Source organism: Sapajus apella, unplaced genomic scaffold (genome assembly GCF_009761245.1).
Source record: "Sapajus apella isolate SASKATOON/1434 unplaced genomic scaffold, GSC_monkey_1.0 scaffold74, whole genome shotgun sequence".
NCBI classification, from domain to species: domain Eukaryota; kingdom Metazoa; phylum Chordata; class Mammalia; order Primates; family Cebidae; genus Sapajus; species Sapajus apella.
In genome coordinates, this window is record NW_022437014.1 from 4647304 (window position 1) to 4667689 (window position 20386).

Sequence of the window (20386 nt, forward strand, 5' to 3'; positions counted from 1 at the left end):
ACCTGTAATCCCAGATACTTGGGAGGCTGAAGCAGGAAAATCGCTTGAACCCAGGAGGCAAAGGCAGAGGTTGCGGTGAGGCAAAGGCAGAGGTTGCGGTGAGCCGAGATCGCGCCACTGCACTCCAGCCTGGGAAACAGAAACTCGGCTCAAAAAAAAAAAAAAAAAATATCATACAGTGACTAAAAGTCTTACTTTGTCTCACAGTACTCTTCTTGCTGCTGATGAACTGCTTGAATTTCAACACAAAATACTGGAAAACAATTACCAGCACTGTTCGGAACTTCAGAGCACTAGTATGTACCGTAATATAAGATCAATGTTAATACCATCATCCCTCGGTATCCTTAGGATTCATTACAGGAGCCCCCACCCCACCCCCGACAGCAAAACCCATGGATGCTCATGTCTTTGATATCAAATGGTGTAGTATTTGTATACTTTAAATCATCACTACTTATAATACCTAATGCAATGTAAATGGTGTAGTTATACTGTATCAATTTTATTGGTATTATTTTTTATTTTTCAAATAGTTTTAATCTGCAGTTGAGTCAGCAGATTTGGAACCCACAGATACAGAGGGCTGACTGTACTTTTATACATATACTGCTTCTAGAACTTAACATTTTATGAGAATATTAAGGAAGGTAGGAGGATCACATATCCCAGAAGTAATCTAGGGATTTCTTTTCTCATATAATAAATGCCAAAAGTTATAATACACACGAATAACAGATTGGCCTTCTTTGTGATTTTGGTATTATAACCATATACAATTTTAAAATCACAATTTCTATTAAACTTTAGACAGTCACTGAAATTTACATTAGCAAATCTTTTACAGATAGCCCCCAACCTACAATGGTTCAACTTAGGATTCCTCAACTTTACAATGGTATGGAAGAAGTATGTATCTGGTAGAAACTGTAGTTCAAGTATTCATACAACCATTCTGTTTTTCACTTTCAATATAGTATTCAACGTTTCTTGAGATATTTAACACTTTATTACAAAATAGGCTTTATGTTAGATTACTGTGATGTAAATGTTATGAGTACATCTAAGGTTGGCTAAGCTATGATGCTTGGTAGGTTAGGTGCCTTCAATGCATTTGTGACTTACCTTTTCAACTTAAAATGGGTTTATCCGCAGATGACTCCATTGTAAGTCGAGAAGCACATATATTATCCTTCTCTCAACATAAATACATAGCTTATTCCTGAATACTTAGGAAAATGGAGAGAAAATATTGGCATGGATTAATCAAATACTTTAATAATCAACTGAATTTTCAAAGTATATGCATCTCTCAATTTTCACAGCAAGTGCTATTTAAGCCTCTACATTTAAAATGCTTGAGTAGGCCAGGTGCAGTGGCTCAAGCCTGGAATCCCAGCATTATGGGAGGCTGAGGCAGGCAAATTGCTTGACCTCAAGGAGTTTGAGACCAGCCTGGGCAATGTAACAAAACCCTGTTACAATGCAAAAATTAACCCGGGTGTGGTAGTGTGCATCTGTGGTCCCAGCTACTTGGAAGGCTGAGGTGGGAGGATCGCTTGAGCCTAAGGAGGCAAAGGCTACAGTGAGTGATGATAACACCACTGCACTCCAGCCTGGACGACAGTGAGACTGTCTCAAAAAAATTTTTTAATTTTTTAAATGCTTGACTAAACTACTTTAATACTAAGCGAAAACATCAATTACTCCATAACAGAGAAACATGAGATGTCACTACTAAAATATAATTCTCCAGATAAGTTAAAAAAAATATCATTCCAGCATTCCAGGGAGAAGTAGTTTCTCTACCTAACCTGTGTGATACCCACAAAACAATGAGGGAAGGGGACAAAGAGAGAGTCTAGAGTCCTGGTCATACACAAACTAGTGGCATTTGAAACTGAATTAACACACAGACTCAACCATTATGCATAAACTACACAAGGAAACATTTAAGACAGTTTTTATTAAATACAAAAGCAAAATAATCTCTAAGAAGTAAGGTAGGGCTGTTTAAGGGCATTTTCTGTGGACAGTGGGTACAGCACCGTTAAGGTTAGCTTAGATTTTAACAAACCATGAGCTAACTACATTTTATGTTTCTCTTAGTAGTTTTAGGGTCTGCCTAGTAATCACTCAAGAAATTTTACTTCTCCAGAATATATGAACATGGTAACCAAAGAAATGTAAATATTTAGAAAAAGCACTACACAATAAAATTATGAGATGCAGTTCTTATGCATGTCAGGATGTTCTTTACATCTTCTACAATGTGCATTAACAAAATTAATGCAGGATAAGACCTTCACTCCAACCCAAATATCTTACATGGTTAATACTATTTTCAAAATCAGCAGAACAAACTGCAGTTACTTTTTTTCAGACATTTAGCTTTAGAACTCTGCAGTTCAAAGTAAGTTGTTAAAAGTAAGCTAGTTGACATATTTAGCAATAGAACCACTGTTTTACTTTTGACATCATTCTTAGGCATTAATTCAGAACCATCCTCTAAGCTATACTGCTGGTACCACAGGCTTACTAGCTGCTGGTCATACTGCAGATCAATGACTGGTTTGAGCAAAGGAGCTTAAGATGATTTTAAGGCATGATTAATAGTTTCCAAAAATGATGAACATGAGTACTTTTATGAGCAATGCTAGACGAAGTATCAATATTTTTCTTTGACCTACAGAATGTTTTAGAATATTTTTGCCACCAAAATTTCTGATTTGCAATCATACAACTGATTGGGAGATGCACACTTATGGATGTTAAATGGCATAAGTAAACGACATATTCTTTTAAATATAGGTCATTATTTGAGTGAGCTTGATACACTGCTAGGATATAACCACACCTAAAGTGTAAACTCACCCCTACAGGGTACAAGTGACACACAAAAGTCATTATATTCACCACGGCAATATTATTCCATGAACTCTCTATTCATAAACACAGAAGGAAAAGAGAGGTGTTGCACAAAGGAAAGTACTTTGCTGGTTTCAAAGCACAACTTTATTTCCTTTCTATGTAAATATTTGACATATTTTCAAAATACAATGATTTGGGGAGCAGAGAAGAGCTTTGTAAGAACTGCTAGCAGGAGTGATTATCAAGGTGAAAACACTGAACTGGCTTGAAGAGAGACATATGCTGTAAACTGCTGTATACTTTGTTTCCATGTGAAGGACCATTAACTGGGTACATTAACTTGACTGGCAAGTCTGTCCATTCACAGTACAATCAATGAGGCTTGGAAACTACTATTAATACTCGATCCATACACAAGTAAAAAGTGGATGGTCTTGGTCATTTCCTATCACTTCCCTTTCCCATGAAAAATAATTCACATTTCAAACAAATTAGCAGTTTGTCCATAGCCTGGAACCAAACCCTCCCCTCCCCTGGAATGGGAAGTGAGGAATATCATTAAGCATTGAGAAAACTGCCAAGTATCATTAATAACATTTAGATGAGTATTCAAATAGTTTCTACCATATACCTCCTTAGTATTAAAGGGCCATATTGCCATGATATAGTAGTATTACTCAGTAAATGCTGAACAGACTACATTTATTATATTAGAGCTTTAATTCAGGAGAATCTGTAGTAACCATAGCAACAAAAAGCTGGTATAGATGTAACCACAGTGTTTCACTAGATACAATAAAATAGACACAAATGGGGAAAACAGTTTTGGAGAGATAGAAAGCTTTTTTTTTTTTTTTTTTTTTTTTTCCCCAGACAGGGTCTCGCTCTGTTGCCCAGGCTGGAGTGCAGTGGTGCAATCTCAGCTCACTGGAACCTCTGCCTCCCAGGTTCAAGCGATTCTCCTGCCTCAGCCTCCCAAATAGCTGGGACTATAAGCATCTACCACCATGCCTGGCTAATTTTTTGGAAAGCTTTTAAAGATAAGCACATAATACCAAAAGTAACTGTAATAGGGAAAAAAAAAAAAAAAAAAAGGAGTACCTAAATGAACAGCTGTTGATGCACAGGGAATGTTTAACACAAACTGGATTATAAACCCAAGCTGGCTAACTATGCCTCAGCTGAACCTGTAGGAATAATAGGCTAGGGCCACCCCAAAGAGATTAATGTGGAAAATAAATCTAGAGCAATAAAAAGAGCCTGTCCGATACTGTGAGATTCAAGTATTTTGTTTCTGCTTTCTCTTGGTAAGCGATCTAATTCATAAAACACTGATATGGTAAAAGTGGGTAGATATTAGGAGAGCAGGTCCTCAGTCTTCTAATCACTTACGTGCCTAACAGCCTACCACAGAGATGGGTGAACTTCACTGTCAATCATCTTTGAGGAATCAGCTGAGGACTACATATCTAATTTGGGAAACTTGAGAAAGTGGCTTCCACAAATTCCAACCAGTAAACTTACTCCTGGAGACTATTCTGGAATAGATTATTAAAAGGATATTTGTTAACACTTATGAAGGAAACTAGTGTTAACAGAGGCAAGTTCATGAAAATATTTTGACAGGAATACTCAAGTAACGGCCCCAGGAAACCCATCGGGATTATGGAAGACTTGGCCAGGTCTCTCATGATCAAAAGTCCTTGTGAACAAGAAAGAAAAATAAATGGATGCTGACGTAATTAGGTTGACTGGAAACTGAGTGATTGCTTGTGCTTAAAGTATGAATTTTTAGAGCCCAGCAATTGCTCAGCAAATAATTTTTTGCATGAACTGATGAGGAGTCAGGTCCCTCTAGGAGTTCGCCAGAGTGTAAAATACAAGGTCTTTAAAGATTTCCTTGCTTTGGAATGGTTCGAGTCTCCTCACTCTTCTGGTTCTACATCTCTTCCTTAACATACTCACCCCCATTAACAAGAACAGTTAACAGCTACTCTCTGTCTCCCAACCATGGTGAAATAAGGCATTTTTTCCACAAGTAGAGAATAAAACAGCATCTAAATCCAACAAGTTATTAGAGTAAGATTTCCACAAACACATCCATAAACTCCCTTGATCATTATGTGAAATTTCTATATACTGGTTCTCTTTCTTTCAATCCTCTTCTCAAGAAACTTCTGAACCACTTGTACTATTTTCAACTGCCTTAAGTTCCTCTTTCCAAATAAAGCACAAGATTTATTTATGCTTATAAAAACATGCAAGCCATAATTTCCCTGCCTTACAAGCAGCAGCAAAAACTCAAATTACAAGCCATTTTACCTTAAAACCGACTGTTCCAAAAAGGAATAATAAAAGTAAAATATTTTAAGTGCCACCATAATTTTTCTTAATTGGTAAGAGAAATGACGCTATGCCATCCACATTTATGAATCTTGTCAAATGACGAAAGAGTTACCGTAAATGGGCTCGGCATTTAAAAATTGTCTCCACTTTTTAAAAAATGACAGCTTATAAATTAAGCAAGTTTAAGAAACACTATTTGTAATCTCAAACAATCCACTGAAAGTGAGTCTTAATTTCAGAGTTTTATTGTATTGCACTAAAGGAACAGCAGGATGGTTATACAATTTTCTCTCTCATTCAGTTTTGAAAATCTAAAGTACCTGCAAATTCTTAAGAATACCTTTACCACCAGATTAGAACAGTAAGCATAATAACCAATTTCTTAATAAGTAATGTCTTACAAATAAAAACACATTTAAAATAGCTTTAAATGCATTCTTCACAAGTAATTCAGCATATATATTTTATATCATGTTTACTTATGCTTAAGAATTAAAGCAAGTATATTTATTACTCTGATGGAAATATGGGAAATCTCTCATTCATGCAATATACAGGGATAGTATCAAGTCAAAGGGAAAAATCCCGCTTTTTATTTTTGTAAATGTATCCATATATAATCATCTACATGACAGATGAGAAAACCCAAGAAGTTTCCCACTAGACAGATATACATTTTCAGTTCATCAGAAGCACCTGATATCTACAACTAATTTATAATTAGATACTGTTTCAATGAAACCAAAATGAGCCCTACAAGTTCCTATAAACAAAAACTTCCAATGTACTAAGACAGTCAGTAATTAATGCATCATTCAGAGGATTATGGCTGTTCCTTAAGAAGTGCAAGTTCAAACCTGTCAATACCAGAGGTAATCATTTTATATTAATTTATATGTAATTCCATTTAAATTCTTTATCCGAGTATAACATATGAAAACAGTCTTTCCACAAGCAAAAAATGTGGAAACATTTAAAAAATAAGGAGTCATTTTTAAAGTAACTGATCAGATTCCACAGGCTACTCTTGGAAACAGGATCTTGCTGGATAGAATCCCTTCATGTGGTGGCTTTTTGCATGCACTTAACTGGACCAATTCTTCTGTGTGTTGTTCTAAGAGCTCACCAAAACATAGATCATGCTGAAAAGAAGAAAAAAGCTGTTAATTTTAATATTCCTAATTATAAAAAAAAAACTCAGAGCATGAGAAAATATGCTTTCTACGGCAAACTAGTATCACAGAAAATGAAAAGACTAATGACAAGTTCACAGCGATGGTCATTTGCATTTATGGACTTTTGCCTGCATAGGACTTGGCTCAGTGCATGTGCTGCAGTTGTCCTCTACTTCCTTTCCAATTTTAGCAAGTAGAACAGCACAGCTGAAAGCTTCATGGGGGATCAGAGCTTAGAGAAGCTATCCAAACACCACACTGCTCTGGAGTTGTGTCTAATAATAGGAGTGAGCATCTCTGCAGGGCTCACTTCACTCTAGGCCCTGTTAGGTCTTTTATCCACATTACCTTGCTTAATCCTCCACGCAGTCCTAGAAGGCAGGTACCACATGTAACCCCATTATATAGAAGGGAATGATCAATCAACGATCTTTCCCATTAGACAAAGGCTCTAAGCAAGAGCATAACTTTTAGGAAGCGGTTAAAAAAGGAAGGGGGCAGGAAACAGCAAAATAAAAGGCAGTAACCATTTGATTTAGGCTTAAGAACTGCCAAGGGCCATTCTACACAGAATGATATGGGAAAGGTACCGGGGCATGGTTCAAAAAGCATGAATCTCTAAACAGAAATACAAAGCAAGGAGTTGAACAAACTTGATAGACAACTTTAAAACAGAACAAATGTCCTGGTGCTACCATTTCCTGGTGAACATTTTCCCACAACTGCACATCTCCAGCTTTATCATTTATTCAGTCATTCATTTCATTTCTTTCATTCAACAAATACATTTGACATGCCTATTAATATGCCAGCCTTGTTCCAGACATTTACTATGGAAACTTACAAAATGAAAATCAACAGGAAATTAAAATGACACACGGAATTTCACTTTTCAGAGCATTTCTTTGTTTCATAGATGAGTAATAATCTGCATATGCTCTAAAGGATACTCATTTTCACAGTAATAGCCTCTAAAAGCATAAAAATAGCTTTTTCCTAAATTTCAGTCTAACCATTCATCCTTTTCTATGATGGAAACTTATGTATAAAGAGAAATATGAATATGAATAAAAGCCTAGCCTAGCAAGTTTTCAAGTCATGAAAAAGAGAGGGAATGGAAGCTGCTGTTTTTTCAAAGTTTACAGATTTTTTTGAAATATTTTTAAATCAGGGAGGAAAGCCCTCTCTAGTTGTATATCAATAAAAATGAGAAGGTATTTTCTAGAATATGTAAATAATGTGTAAAAGTATATTCATATAGCTTAAAGAAATCTATAATTCCACACTTAACAGCATCATTTTCTAGTTTTAAAAAGCAGTCATTTCACTGCACCTACAACACACCTATAGGTAGTGATTCTCAACCAGGGCAATTTTGCCTCTCAGGACATCTGGCAATGTCAAGAGACATTTTTAGTTGTCATGAGGAGGGCAGGAGGGTGCTAATGGCATCAGTGGGTAAAGGCCAGGGATGCTGCTAAACATCCTATGATATACAGGACAGCTTCCAACGGAAATTCCCACACAGCCCAGAATCGTCAACAGTGCCAAAATTGAGAAACCCCAACCTAGAGAAACAACGATGAGTCCATCAGAGTATAAAAGGAAAAAAAATCAGGCCAGGCACAGTGGCTCATGCCTGTAATCCCAGTACTTTGGGAGGTCAAGGCAGACAGATCACCTGAGGTCGGGAGTTCAAGATCAGCCTGGCCAACATGGTGAAACCCCATCTCTACTAAAAATACAAAAATTAGCCAGGCATGGTGGTACATGCCTGTAGTCCCAGCTACTCGGGAGGCTGAGGCAGGAGAATCACAGGGGGCAGAGGTTGCAGTGAGCAAAGATCGCGCCCCTGCACTCCGGCCTGGGCGACAGAGTGAGACTCCATCTCAAACAAGAAAAGGAAAAAAATCAGAAAATGCACCACCTGTAAGGTAGAACTACTACTTTCATTCACCCGACTCACATCAAGCAAATCAGAAAATAAAGGGCAGAGCACACCACTTATGATGAATAATAAGAACAAAAAGAAACACAATCTCTGGAGAGATACTGAAGACAAGCAGAAAATTCTACAAACTCACACATCCCTATCCTTCAATGCCATCACTCTTCCATGCAGAATGAGGACCATCCTTTACCGATTCAACGTGTCTGAAAACTTAGGAAGCAGCATCCCTGACCAAACCTTCTGCCTCTGATGGCAAACTGGCTTACTGCCTTCACAAGCACCAGTGTGGGCCACATTCAATGTGTATGAATTTGCTGGTGTGCACCATGAACACTTAAGACACTAAGTTATTCTTCGAGTGGATTTTAAGGTGCTCAAACCATAATGCCTGCAAACTTTTAAAACAGCAAAGTGAAATCATATTTCATTTTACCTTTTAAACTTACCCGTATAGGTAGTAAAAAAATGCTAGAAGATAAAAAGCTAATTTACACCATCCTTCCTTCTGACAATATGCTAGAATATCTGCATTCATGATGGTTGTAGGATCATAGAGTCCTGGTCCACTCATCACTGGTCTACTCATATACCTGGAATAAACACAGTCTATTAGGCATTCAGAAGGGGCAGCAAACATTCAGATGAGACAGAGGATCCTTCTTCTGAAACATCTGTTACCAGAGATGGTCCATACAAGGAAGCATTATTTTACTTATGGGCAAAATGCTTTCCTTTTATCATCTTAATTTTAAAAGTAGAGCCCCTAAATGAGCAGAATGAGACAGCTAAACAGGTTTCATCTAGTCTCTGCCTTTTCAGAAATCCAAGAAAAACAGGAAGAACTGTAAAAATAGATGTTTTGTTTTTATTTACCTTGACATAATTTTAGACTTACAGAAAAGATGTAAGAACCTTTCACCCAGATATTCCAAATATCCATTTTTACTACATTTGCTTTAACCTTCTGTTTCTCATTCTGGGTACTTTTTTTTTTTTGGAGACAGGGTCTTACCCTGTCACCCAGGCTGGAATACAGTGGCACAATCTCAGCTCACCACAACCTCAGGCTCCTGGGCTCAAGCAATCCTTCTGCCTTGGTCTCCCAAGTAGCGGGAACTACAGGCACATGCCACCATGCCTGGCTAATTTTTCTGTATTTTTGGTAGAGAGGGGGGTTTCGCCATGTTGCCCTGTCTGTTTTCCAACTACTGGGCTCAAGTGATCCACCTGCTTCAGCCTCTCAAAGTGCTAGGATTACAGGCATGCCCCACTGCACCTGGCCCTCGGTACTTTTTTTTTTTTTTGGGAATGGAGTCTCGCTCTGTCACCCAGGCTGGTGTGCAGTGGTGCAATCTTGGCTCACTGCAACCTCTGCTTCCGGGATTCAAGCAATTCTCTGCCTCAGCCTCCTGAGTAGCTAGGATTACAGGCACCCGCCACCACGTCCAGCTAATTTTTATATTTTTAATAGAGATGGGGTTTCACCATCTTGGCCAGGCTGGTCTTGAACTCCTGACCTTGTGATCCGCCCACCTCAGTCTCCCAAAGTGCTGGGGTTACAGGCATGAGCTACCGCACCCAGCCAAGTACATTTTTTTCTGAATCATTTCAGAGGCCATTGTAGACATGATACCACTTTACTCCTAAATATTTATTCAGTATATATCTCCTAAAATCAAGGGCAATAAGGTTTTGACATGCCTATTAAAAAAAAAAACTTCTAACTCTATATATGGCAGATTTAACTATGGAAGTTATAAAATATGATTATCTTTTACAAATAACCAAATTAATTCGTTATCAACACAAAGAAATTAGACACACATTGTACATTTGGACTTATCTGAAGTTCAAGGACAAACAAAGCTAATCTAAGTTGATAAAGGTCAGTGGCCTTGGGAAGTATGGAGGGTAACTCACTGGGATGGGGCACAAGTGAATGCTCTAGAGGCTACAACTGTTGTGTATCTTGATCTGGGTGGTGGTTTAACAGGTGTGTATATATGTGTAGAAATTCGTTGAGCTATATACTTCAGACTTGGGCACAACACCTTAAGTTATACCTCACTTTTTAAAAAAAAATCCTTTAAAAATAAAGTAAGCTTGGCTGGGCGCAGTGGCTCACACCTGTAATCCCAGCATTTTGGGAGGCCAAGGCAGGCAGATCATGAGTTCAGGAGTTTGAGGCGAGCCTGACCAACACAGTGAAACCCCGTCTTTACGAAAAATACAAGAATTAGCCAGTTGGGGCACGCCTGTAATCCCAGCCACTCAGCACCCTGAGGTAGGAGAATCACTTGAACCCAGGAGGCGAGGTTGCAGTGAGCCAAGAACACGCCACTACTCCAGCTTGGATGACAGAGCGAAACTCCGTCTCAAAAAACAAATAAATAAATAAAGTTCTGTAAGAGATATTAAAACAGTTTTTGTTCATCTACTCGATTATTTAAAAAATAAATGTCAACTAATCTTCAACTTTTTTTCTTTTTTTTTTGAGACAGAGTCTCGCTCTGTCGCCAGGCTGGAGTGCAGTGGTGCAATCTTGGCTCACTGCAACCTCCAACTCCCTAGTTCAAGTGATTTTCCTGCCTCAGCCTCTCGAGTAGCTGAGATTACAGGCATGCACCACCACGCCCACCTAATTTTTGTATTTTTAGTAGAGACAGGGTTTCACCATGTTGGCCAGGATGATCTCAATCTTCTGACCTCATGATCCGCCCGCCTCGGCCTCCCAAAGTGCTGGGATTACAGGCGTGAGCCATAGTGTCCAGTTTAATCTTCAATTTTTATGTAGGTGACTAGCATGTAAGATAACCATATCAACCACAGTATATTTAAGGTTTTATTTTAAAAAATATTAAAAGTATATCTAAATATTACCTCCAAATATGATATGCCAAGAGGGGCATATTGAGACCCAATGTAAGCCACTCTGCTGCACAAAGAAACATGACACAGAAGAAAGCATGGATGAGGTACTCTGGGAGTACAAGCTGGAAGGAAAACACAAGCCAGTTATCAAAATGCCTTGTCATTAAGTCAACTGCTAATCTGGAAAGCAGGTGGCAACCAAGTTTCTATAATGAAAAATCACTATTTTCTTGGACTCCAAAATAAAAATGCTACTGAGTTTTATTTCCATGTTTAATTTTTTACCAAAAGTAGGATTACAAGCAAACCGACCAGAGCATATAGCTTGCACTAACACAGTAAGATATATGACTTAAAATTTAAAGCTCCAATTCTTAAGAGTAATAGATCAAATTACACAAAGTTACTAACCAGACTGTTAAACAATTTTCCAGCCAACTAGAATACTTTTTCTTTCCACCATTTAACAATGATAGAAGCACAAAAATGAGATATCTGATCACATGCAACATATTTAAAATTTCACAGAAACAAAACTCCCCTTTAGAATTTTACACATTAGTGTTTTTAAGAAACCAGAAATGCTACATACACAATATTTAGCAAACCACATCACCTTCCCACAGAAGTCACTTTTTATGGAAAGCCAATCAGCCAATAATCTCAGCACAGTGGGGGGAAGAACACTAATGTGCACAAATGTAAAAGATTTGCTTTCTGCAATGTAGGAGGGAAAAGACCGAGTTCTTAACCATGTAATTAGGATTTTCCAGGTTCCCAAGTTCTCATTCTTAGATGGCCTTTCCGTTTCTTTACGCCTGCTTGCCAACAAAATGCTACAGACAGAACAGAAGACCAGTAGAAGCTCAGAACCCCAAAACAAAATAAGTAGGTAGAGGTAATATTAAGTGAAGAAAAATTAATTCACGTAACATGTTTTTTATAAAATGAACAGGAGTTAATGCTTTATTTTAAATTATCTTTCTCATCCTACAGATTTCAGCCTGATGACTCCGTTAAATAAAAATACCAAAACCTCTCATTGCAAGTTTCAGCCAAAGCGTTTCCTATTAAGTCACAGCTACAAAGCAGTTTCTCAAATGTTTACTTCATACCAAATGGAAATCATATGAATAATTATTATCATCAGATCACTCCTGAGGGGAAACTATGGCTGTAGATAAAATAGAATCACACTACATACTGAAGCCCATTTTCTCATGCTCCCAAACTACTCTTTGCAATTTAAAGCTGTAGAGGGGACTTTTTAATGAATAGTATTTTAAATGAAATGTAGGTAAACAATTGATCTACACCACTAACCAAATATTTTCTACAACTTAAGCAATATAATAACAAAAGATAAACTGTGCACCTGTATACAAACTTGTAACTAACATTTAAACTGGCATCTATTTAAGATCAAAGTTCTCTAAACAAGAAAATGGGCATAGGACTCTGAAACTCAAAGACTATAAACAGAACCAACCAAGAAAAATACACATTTTAAGAGTTCCATTAGAGTTGTTTTTATAACAGTAACTTAAATTACAGAAGTGTCCTTAAAACATGACAAGCCTATTTCAGCCCTATAAAACCAACTGATACCTAACAAGCAAGGTTTCATCCTACACTTACAGACTGAAATATGGAAAGAATAATTTTGAAAGCATGACCGCCCCACCCCGCTCTTAATATACTTTAACAAAAGTGTTAATAAAGATAATCTACGACTCTACCAATTCTAATATGAAACAACTGTCATTCCCTCCCTTCTCCTCAAAAGGAGTCCAGAAACATTTACTACGAATCTCTCTTTAAAAACCAACCCTCTCCAAGCATTCTTTAATGATGAAATTCCCCCTAAGTGACACAAACATTATTCCACTTAGGAACCAAGGTTCAAATAGAAACTAGTATCCAGAAAAAATACCTCATGCAAATATGGCTGAAATGATAGTATTTAAACATGCAAAACATAATATTCTCTTGTTAAAGATCACAATTTAAAAAATAGCGATATTTGTCTTCCCCCATACTTTGGCAGAACTGTCAAAACAAATTTAAATAGGGAAAACTGTCAGATGCACTGCTATTCAGCCAATTATCGGCACCCTATCCAAAACGCAACCTGTGCTGCTATAAAAACGTCCTTCAACCTACTGCAGCATTAGGATGACCCAAGCACATGTCTTTTCTCAGTGAGAATATCCTTCCATTAAGGAAAGCCAGAAATCACACATTACATGTTAAAATGAAACCAGTCCCTCTTAAATTTATAATACATTAAGGAAATACAAGAGCCTGAGCTTCAAAAATTAGGCTGTCTTGAGTTCAAATGCTGACTCTATTTTAGCTGTATGACCTTCGGCAAAGTGCTTTAACCACGCAAAGCTTCAGTTTACTCTCCTATTCGTAAGATAACAATATACCTACCTCAGGATTCTCATGAGGATTAAATGAAAAAATTTAGTCAAAGTGCTTAGTGCAGAGCCTAGCACCCAGGTAAATCCTCATCTGATTTCAGATATTTTTACCTTCATTATCATTTGGTTATTTGAAGTGATGAAAAGACAAACAGCATAGAATACTATTAATAAACAGCTATCAAAAGGGGAAATTTCAGTTTCTTCATTTTTTGGTAACAACTTCAACTACTTAGGTTAAAATGTTTTACAATTAACACTACTTTCCAACAGAAGGCAAATTCATCTCATGTCTCGTTTCATAAGAGCAAAGAAACAACTAATAAGTTAATACTTTTAATTGAACCTACATCAACTCTTACTGTAACAGTTCCAACTAGAAATCTCTTCCACCATCCATGTTTATCTGGGAAACAATAATAAAGTAACAAACTAACTCTATAGATGCTTTTCCAAATAAAATCCCTCCAGCAAACTAGTGCTAGTACACTAGTATGCTAGACAACTAAAATCTATACAAACTCTCCCCTTCATTAAGTAATTTTTAAAGCTGAATTACTGTAGTTTATTTCTTGAAGACATACCCACTGCTTTCTTATAAACAACGTTTCAATTCCTGACCAATCAGGCAAAATCAAATACACGGGCTAAAGGAGAATCTTCCTAAATGCAGTCAAAAATATAAAAAACAAGCTGGGTACCCTGGTGTACGCCTGTAATCCCAGCCACCCAGCAGGTTGACGCAGAAGGATCGCTTGACCCTGGAGTCTGATACGAGCCTAGGCAATATAGCGAGACCTCCAGCTCAAAACTTAAAAATACATACATACATGTTTTTTCAAAATCCCTACGCACAATGGAGTCACATTATCACTAAATTCATGATGGCTCAGAACTTAGTGTAATTCAGGCCTGTTTTAGAAATATAAAGCAGATACACACTAGAAATAACTACATAGACATTTGTATACAAATTATCTACAAAATTATGGGACCCTAAGTCCAAAGAATGGCATTACTGCAAGATCCCAAAGTACCCAGAACAGAACTATCCACCTAACAGGCTCTGAATAAACATCAGCTGAAAGAATGACTCATGTATTCCAGAACATACACAACAAAGATAAAACTCGATATGGCAGATAAGTCCATACTAAGGATTTCAGTCACATACTACCTCACAATAAGTCACAACTCGAGAATTATCTCAACATCTGCTGGTCATTTTATGTTAACCAACTTTCAAGTACTACACCAAATAATTTCATAGAGAAGTGCCTATGGCTATAACATAAAAAAATGCATACGCATTTAACAGCTTTCCCTACTTGACTGGGCCAGCAAGCATATATTTGCATAAAATATGACATTTCATGAAATCATAAACCTCAACAGGCGTATGAACGAGCACACTGAACAAAACATTACAAATACAAATGCCTAACCCTCCCCATGAAATGAACAGAGCGTTAAAACATTAAACTAAAAAGCAGTACACACCTTTAATGCAATTTTGACTCTTTTAATCTTTTTGACCTTTTCAACTGTCTTTGGCCGACAATGTAAAAAGCAGATTGGAAGAATGTTAGTATGACAGCTGACAAGATCACCAGCAGATTAATAATAGTCAGAATAGTCAAGCACGACAGGAAAAAGAAGATTTTTAAAATTCTACCCATTTCAAAAAGTATAAATACATCATGCTACTGAGAATATTGGCCATTTTCAAATTACATCAAGTTAAAAACAAATATACTTTTAAAATCCAAAGATAAATCCTATATTATAACTTACGGGATTCAGGGTATTACACTGGTCTATAGGATTCTTGTAATCAGTCTTCAGCTCATCAAATGCTATAATCTAAAACAAAATTAAAACAGTTAGGACCACTCACTTTAATAAAAAGGAGAAGCAAACCTGCCCTATCTTCAAATAATTATTAAAGTTAATAAAACAAGAACAAAAGTACACCAACATCACAAGTACCAATTTATAGCAAACTCATATACGACAAAAAGAAGAGCCAGAATCCGACTTAAAGAAGTAAAAACACTCTTAGGTCAGTATCACTAAAATGATCTGGTATCACTGGAATAAATACTTTCAATTTCCAACATCTTCAATGCCTCGCTCAAGTTATTTTAACTTATCTCTGCTTAATATAATCTTCCAAGTAGAAAAAATCATTTCAACTGTTTATCCAAATTCCTCTTTATCCTAAAAAAAAAAAAAAAAAAAAAAAAACCTTCCTATGCCAACTGCTTTCTGTAGGTTTTCCTAACTCCTTTGGGCAGAAGAATTGCAACCTTGTCTACATCTCCACATAGCACAGGACTCTATAATGCCATCGATATGGCTTTTCTCATACTGGAGTGTGGTATTTAAATACAGGTCTGTCTGCCCCTCTACACTCTCAGGGAGAAGGACCATTTTTATTTCTTTGTGCATGCTCCTCCTCCCTTGGCACAGTGCTCAGTGGGACACTAGAGATGGACTCAAACTCTTCAATTTGTTCCCATTTGTGCCCAAACACATAGGTTTCTAAGGATGCTTTTGTCCACACTCTGGGGGAACATGACTTCAACCTCAAGGGTCACTAGCATGTATGTTACGAGTCAAAATAGAGACTATGCACCACTTTGTGGCATCAATTCAAGTGTCAAAGAAAGACAAAGGGAGCAAATTGATGGGGGAGTCATTTTAGTTGCTAACACTGCTCACCCCAGGGACACACACCCTAAGCTACCCTTCCCCTAATGAGTTAGGAATAGTATCTTTATTTGTGAAATGGTGTTGATCAATACCATCAGTAATCAGTAAAGTTACACATTTCCATCTTTTAACATGACTGCTTATTTCCCTATTAAAATTCTTAGTTTCATAAAAAGATAAGTTTTCTTTCAATTTCCAGAGTTTTATAAATTTCACCAACCTGTCTTAATAAAAACTCCAACCAAAGAGCAATAGAAAGAAAATAATAAAACATTAAAATGTAATATCTGAAAGAACCAAGACTGTTGTATTTACTATTATGTCCCAGGGCCTAAAATATAAAATAGTGCCTGGCACACATTAAGTGCTCAATAAATATTTATTACATGGAAGGAGGGGGGTGAAAAAATAGAACTAGGGATTAAAAACGTATGGAACTCACCAGGAGGGATTTTCCTTGGCTAATGACACCTAACACAAATGTTAAAAATATAAATATGTAATTAGAAAATACTAATTTCTGATTACTTATGGACATTATTAGTCAGCTACCTGACACCAGCCACAGTGTATCCCCAATGCATTTTAGTAGTCAAGTTCAAGACAAGGATCATAATCGTAAGTACGTCTATAACAAGATCTAACTTAATAGAATACAAAACACATCTTTAATACTGACATTTAATTGGACATTTTCTTCAGGTGACTTTAAGGGATTTTTTTTTTTTTTTTTTGAGACAGGGTTTCACTCTGTCATCCAGGCTGGTGTGCGGTGGCACAATCTCAGCTCACTGCAACCTCCACCTCTTTGGCTCAAGTGACTCTCCTGCCCCAGCCTCCGGAGTAGCTAGGACTACAGGTGCATGCCACCATGCCTGGCTAATTTTTGTATTTTTTGCAGAGATAGGATTTTTACCATGTTGCCCAGGCTGTTCTCAAACTCCTGAGCTCAGGTGATCCACCTGCCTTGGCCTCCGAAAGTGCTGAGATTACAGGCATGCGCCACCGTGCTCGGCCACAAGGGATCTTTTAAGTATGTTGTTGAATGGGCTTCTGTTTGAGTTGCTATAGGCTAGGGTCTGAGAACCTCTTCTGAGCAGATTCCTAAACTAATGATTTTCGAATATTTCTGCAGCTATGTGGCTGAGCAAAGACACCCACAAAATTTCCCACAGAAGTATAACAAAAATAAAACAGATAAGTCCTTAAAGATGCCAAGTACACAATTCAGGCTACCTTCCAATTTGATGTACATCTTTAAAGAATGACTTCTGCACTTTCAATTTTGCAAACAATCTATGTTCCCAACTCTATTCTCCACAGAGCATCAACGATGTGAATTAGGACTAAATTGACAAATATAATCATCAGCATAAAAAACATTATTTAATACAATGATTAATGTAAATAAGATTTTGGGAATGTAATTTTAAAACTGTAAAATGAATCTTCTGAAAGGTACATCAACTACCTGCTACAGTTCGGTTTTTAACTCCTCCAAATCTCAGGTTGAAATCTGATCCCCAACGTTGGAGGTGGGATCTAACGGGAGGTGTTTGGGTCAAGGTGGCAGATCCCTCATGAATGGCTTGGTGTCAACTTGGAGGGAATAAGTAAGTTCTCCTGCTATTAGTACCCAAGATAACTAGTTGTTAAACAGCACCTGGCACCTCCCCCTCTTTTTCCTTTGCTTCCTCTCACTGTGGAATCTCTACGCACTGCTCCCGGCCCATGAGTGGAAGCAGCCTGTGGCTTTCACCAGATGCCAGCAGAATCCTGAGGCAAATAAACCCCTTTTCTTTGTAAATTACTCAGCCTCCCATATTCCTTTACAGCAACACAAATGGACTAGGATACTACCTAAGAAAATAAACATAAGGTTTTATGGATAATAGAAAAATTAAAACTATCTATTTAGAATTGTTTTTAAGAGGATACTAATTCTCTGAACGAAGAAATCCTTAAGCATAAAAGCTCTCCACAAATCCGTGACATAATTTTAAATTCTATAACACGACTTAAAATTATCTGCTTTGCCCCGACAAGCGTTCGTTTCAAAGCTGAAATTAAATTGCCCATTTTTTTTAAAGTGCAGTTCAGGTTTTCCTTAAGCCAAACACAACCTGGTTCAAAACATAAAAATGTGAAAAAGGCTATCCCACAGCTCTAAGAATCCCTCATCCCAGAAAAAAGGAACACCCATGAAGCAGAGAGTGACTTAAAGCTACGTCTACAGATGAAACGGAACCACACATTTTCTTCAGAGGGTTACTAAGGCTGAGCTAGTCTGTATCCCAAATTATTTTACGTATTGTTCTTCCACCAAAGCAGAGCTGAAGACGCTCTTCAAATTACTGGTTCCTACTGACAAGCATTCTGAATTAGCAGTTATTTCTGACACAGTTAATAGCCTACATAAGTATTCCTGATTACAATAAGCAGTCAGGTCCCAAAATAATTACAATCACACTGCTTGGCAAAAAGAAATGGATTTGTGATATCCTTCCACTTTGGAAACCTTTTTGCACAAGACGCTGCTGCTATTTAATCATTCTGTCCCTCCTTACGTTTCATAGAAATCCTTGTTATGGACATGATGAAACCTGACTTAAAATCTACATCAGAGTAAACATGCTCATTCAAATTAAAAGCAATATTCCAGAAGGTACTGGAATATGGGGAAAATAGCAAGTATGAGATAAATTTTTAATGAATGTTGACTCCCAGAGGGCTCCCAATGCTTTCAATTTTGTGCTCGAGCAACAGAAATTCTTAAAAATCTCTGCGGAACTATGTCACAGGGAACTAGTACTTTCTCCTTACAGGCACCAGTAAGACTGTGCTTCCACCCTTGCAATAGGGATGATGTGTGAAACAGAAATAAATACTGCTCCAGAAAAGCTTAAGGTTTCTGAGCATCTCAAAATCAAATGAAAACTCCCTCTACTAAATCAAGCAATCCTGACTATAGGGGTGGCTTGGAAGGCTGCGGGTTGAAACTCCAGCGGTCAAAGTATGATTTGCGGGGGTAACGCGAACATGCAATCAACAAACTAAATCAGTCCAACTTGCATCAAAGTTCACCAGGAAAGAACAATCTGGAAAAAGAAAAACAAGTGATTTTATTTGAAGCGCACCCAACAAATGCTGAAAAGTAGAGTTGGAAATTCACCCTAAGTAGGTTACACTTTGGCCAGAGTCCTGTGGAAACCCTAAAAGAAAGGCAATCGGTATTAATAAAAATTCTGAAAACTCCGTTCACACTACGCCCGTACCACCTCGCCAGAGGCATCCTCCCTGAGGATGCGGGGCCGCGGGTCGGCCGAGGTCTGTGCAAGCGCTGCGCGGAACCGCAAGGGCCCGCCTGGACCGCGACCGCCCCACCCAGCCGGGGAGGAGTAGCGGTGCGCGCGGCCTGCGCCGAGACACCGCGGGCGCATCCACCCGGCGACCGCGCGCCACGGCTCCTCCAGTACCCGCGGACTCCAGACCGCGGACGGACGGCGCGCAGACCCCTAGCCGCGCTGTCCGCACCGCCCCGGCCGCATCCCCGGCGCGCAGACCCAGGGGGCCGTAGCTGCCCCAACTGCAGGCCCGGGGCGAAAAGACGCTGCGCCGCCGCCTCGCCCTCCTTCCCCTAGCCCCGGCGACTCACGTGCCAAATGGCGAAGAAGATGAGCGCGGCGGTGAGCAACAGCGCCAGCATGTAGCAGAAGGCCGCGAATGTGAACGCCATGGCCGGGGAGGAGGAGCGGGGAGCGGCGCCGGTGCCAACGGAGAAAGGCGGCGCAGGGCCCTCTGGGTAAAACCATTCACTTCCCCCGGCCGCAGCCACGACCGTCGCCGCCGCCGCCGCCGCCGCGGCGCCCGCCCCCCCCCAGCGCGCCTGCGCACCAGCCCAGCCGCGCTGGCGCCCTCTGATGACCGGAGCCTGCTTTGCACTGACCTGATCCACACAGTTGATTGATTGATTTTTCCTTCCTTCTCGCGTTTATTCTTTCAACAAATATTTATTGAATGAGTGCCTAATT

At 38.6% G+C, this 20386-nt stretch overlaps 1 protein-coding gene across 2 annotated transcripts; it reads right to left on the bottom strand.

Moving 5' to 3' along the window:
- Positions 1-2989: 2989 nt before the first annotated feature.
- On the bottom strand, positions 2990-20238 carry CNIH1 (cornichon family AMPA receptor auxiliary protein 1). 2 transcript variants are annotated; one of them, XM_032251108.1, is made up of 6 exons: positions 20011-20236; positions 15435-15503; positions 15141-15188; positions 11224-11336; positions 8790-8933; positions 2990-6359 (listed from the first exon to the last, which is right to left on the bottom strand). In XM_032251108.1, exons 1-6 carry the CDS (start codon positions 20089-20091, stop codon positions 6332-6334), a joined length of 483 nt encoding a protein of 160 aa, XP_032106999.1. In that variant the 5' UTR covers positions 20092-20236; the 3' UTR covers positions 2990-6331. The 2 variants fall into 2 exon arrangements, with proteins under 2 accessions (XP_032106999.1, XP_032107000.1); XM_032251109.1 differs by lacking the exon at positions 15141-15188 and having other exon boundaries at positions 20011-20238.
- Between the last annotated feature and the right edge of the window lie 148 nt (positions 20239-20386).

What these genes read in the sequence shown, in the direction of transcription:
- CNIH1 (XM_032251108.1), bottom strand. Translation starts at nt 20,091, where the DNA reads ATGGCGTTCACATTCGCGGCCTTCTGCTACATGCTGGCGCTGTTGCTC. An exon ending in TCTTCTTCGCCATTTGGCAC is followed by an intron (nt 15,504 to 20,010) that starts GTGAGTCGCCGG and finishes ATTTTGTTTTAG; the next exon opens with ATTATAGCATTTGATGAGCT. An exon ending in TTGGCATATCATATTTGGAG is followed by an intron (nt 8,934 to 11,223) that starts GTAATATTTAGA and finishes TGTTTATTCCAG; the next exon opens with GTATATGAGTAGACCAGTGA.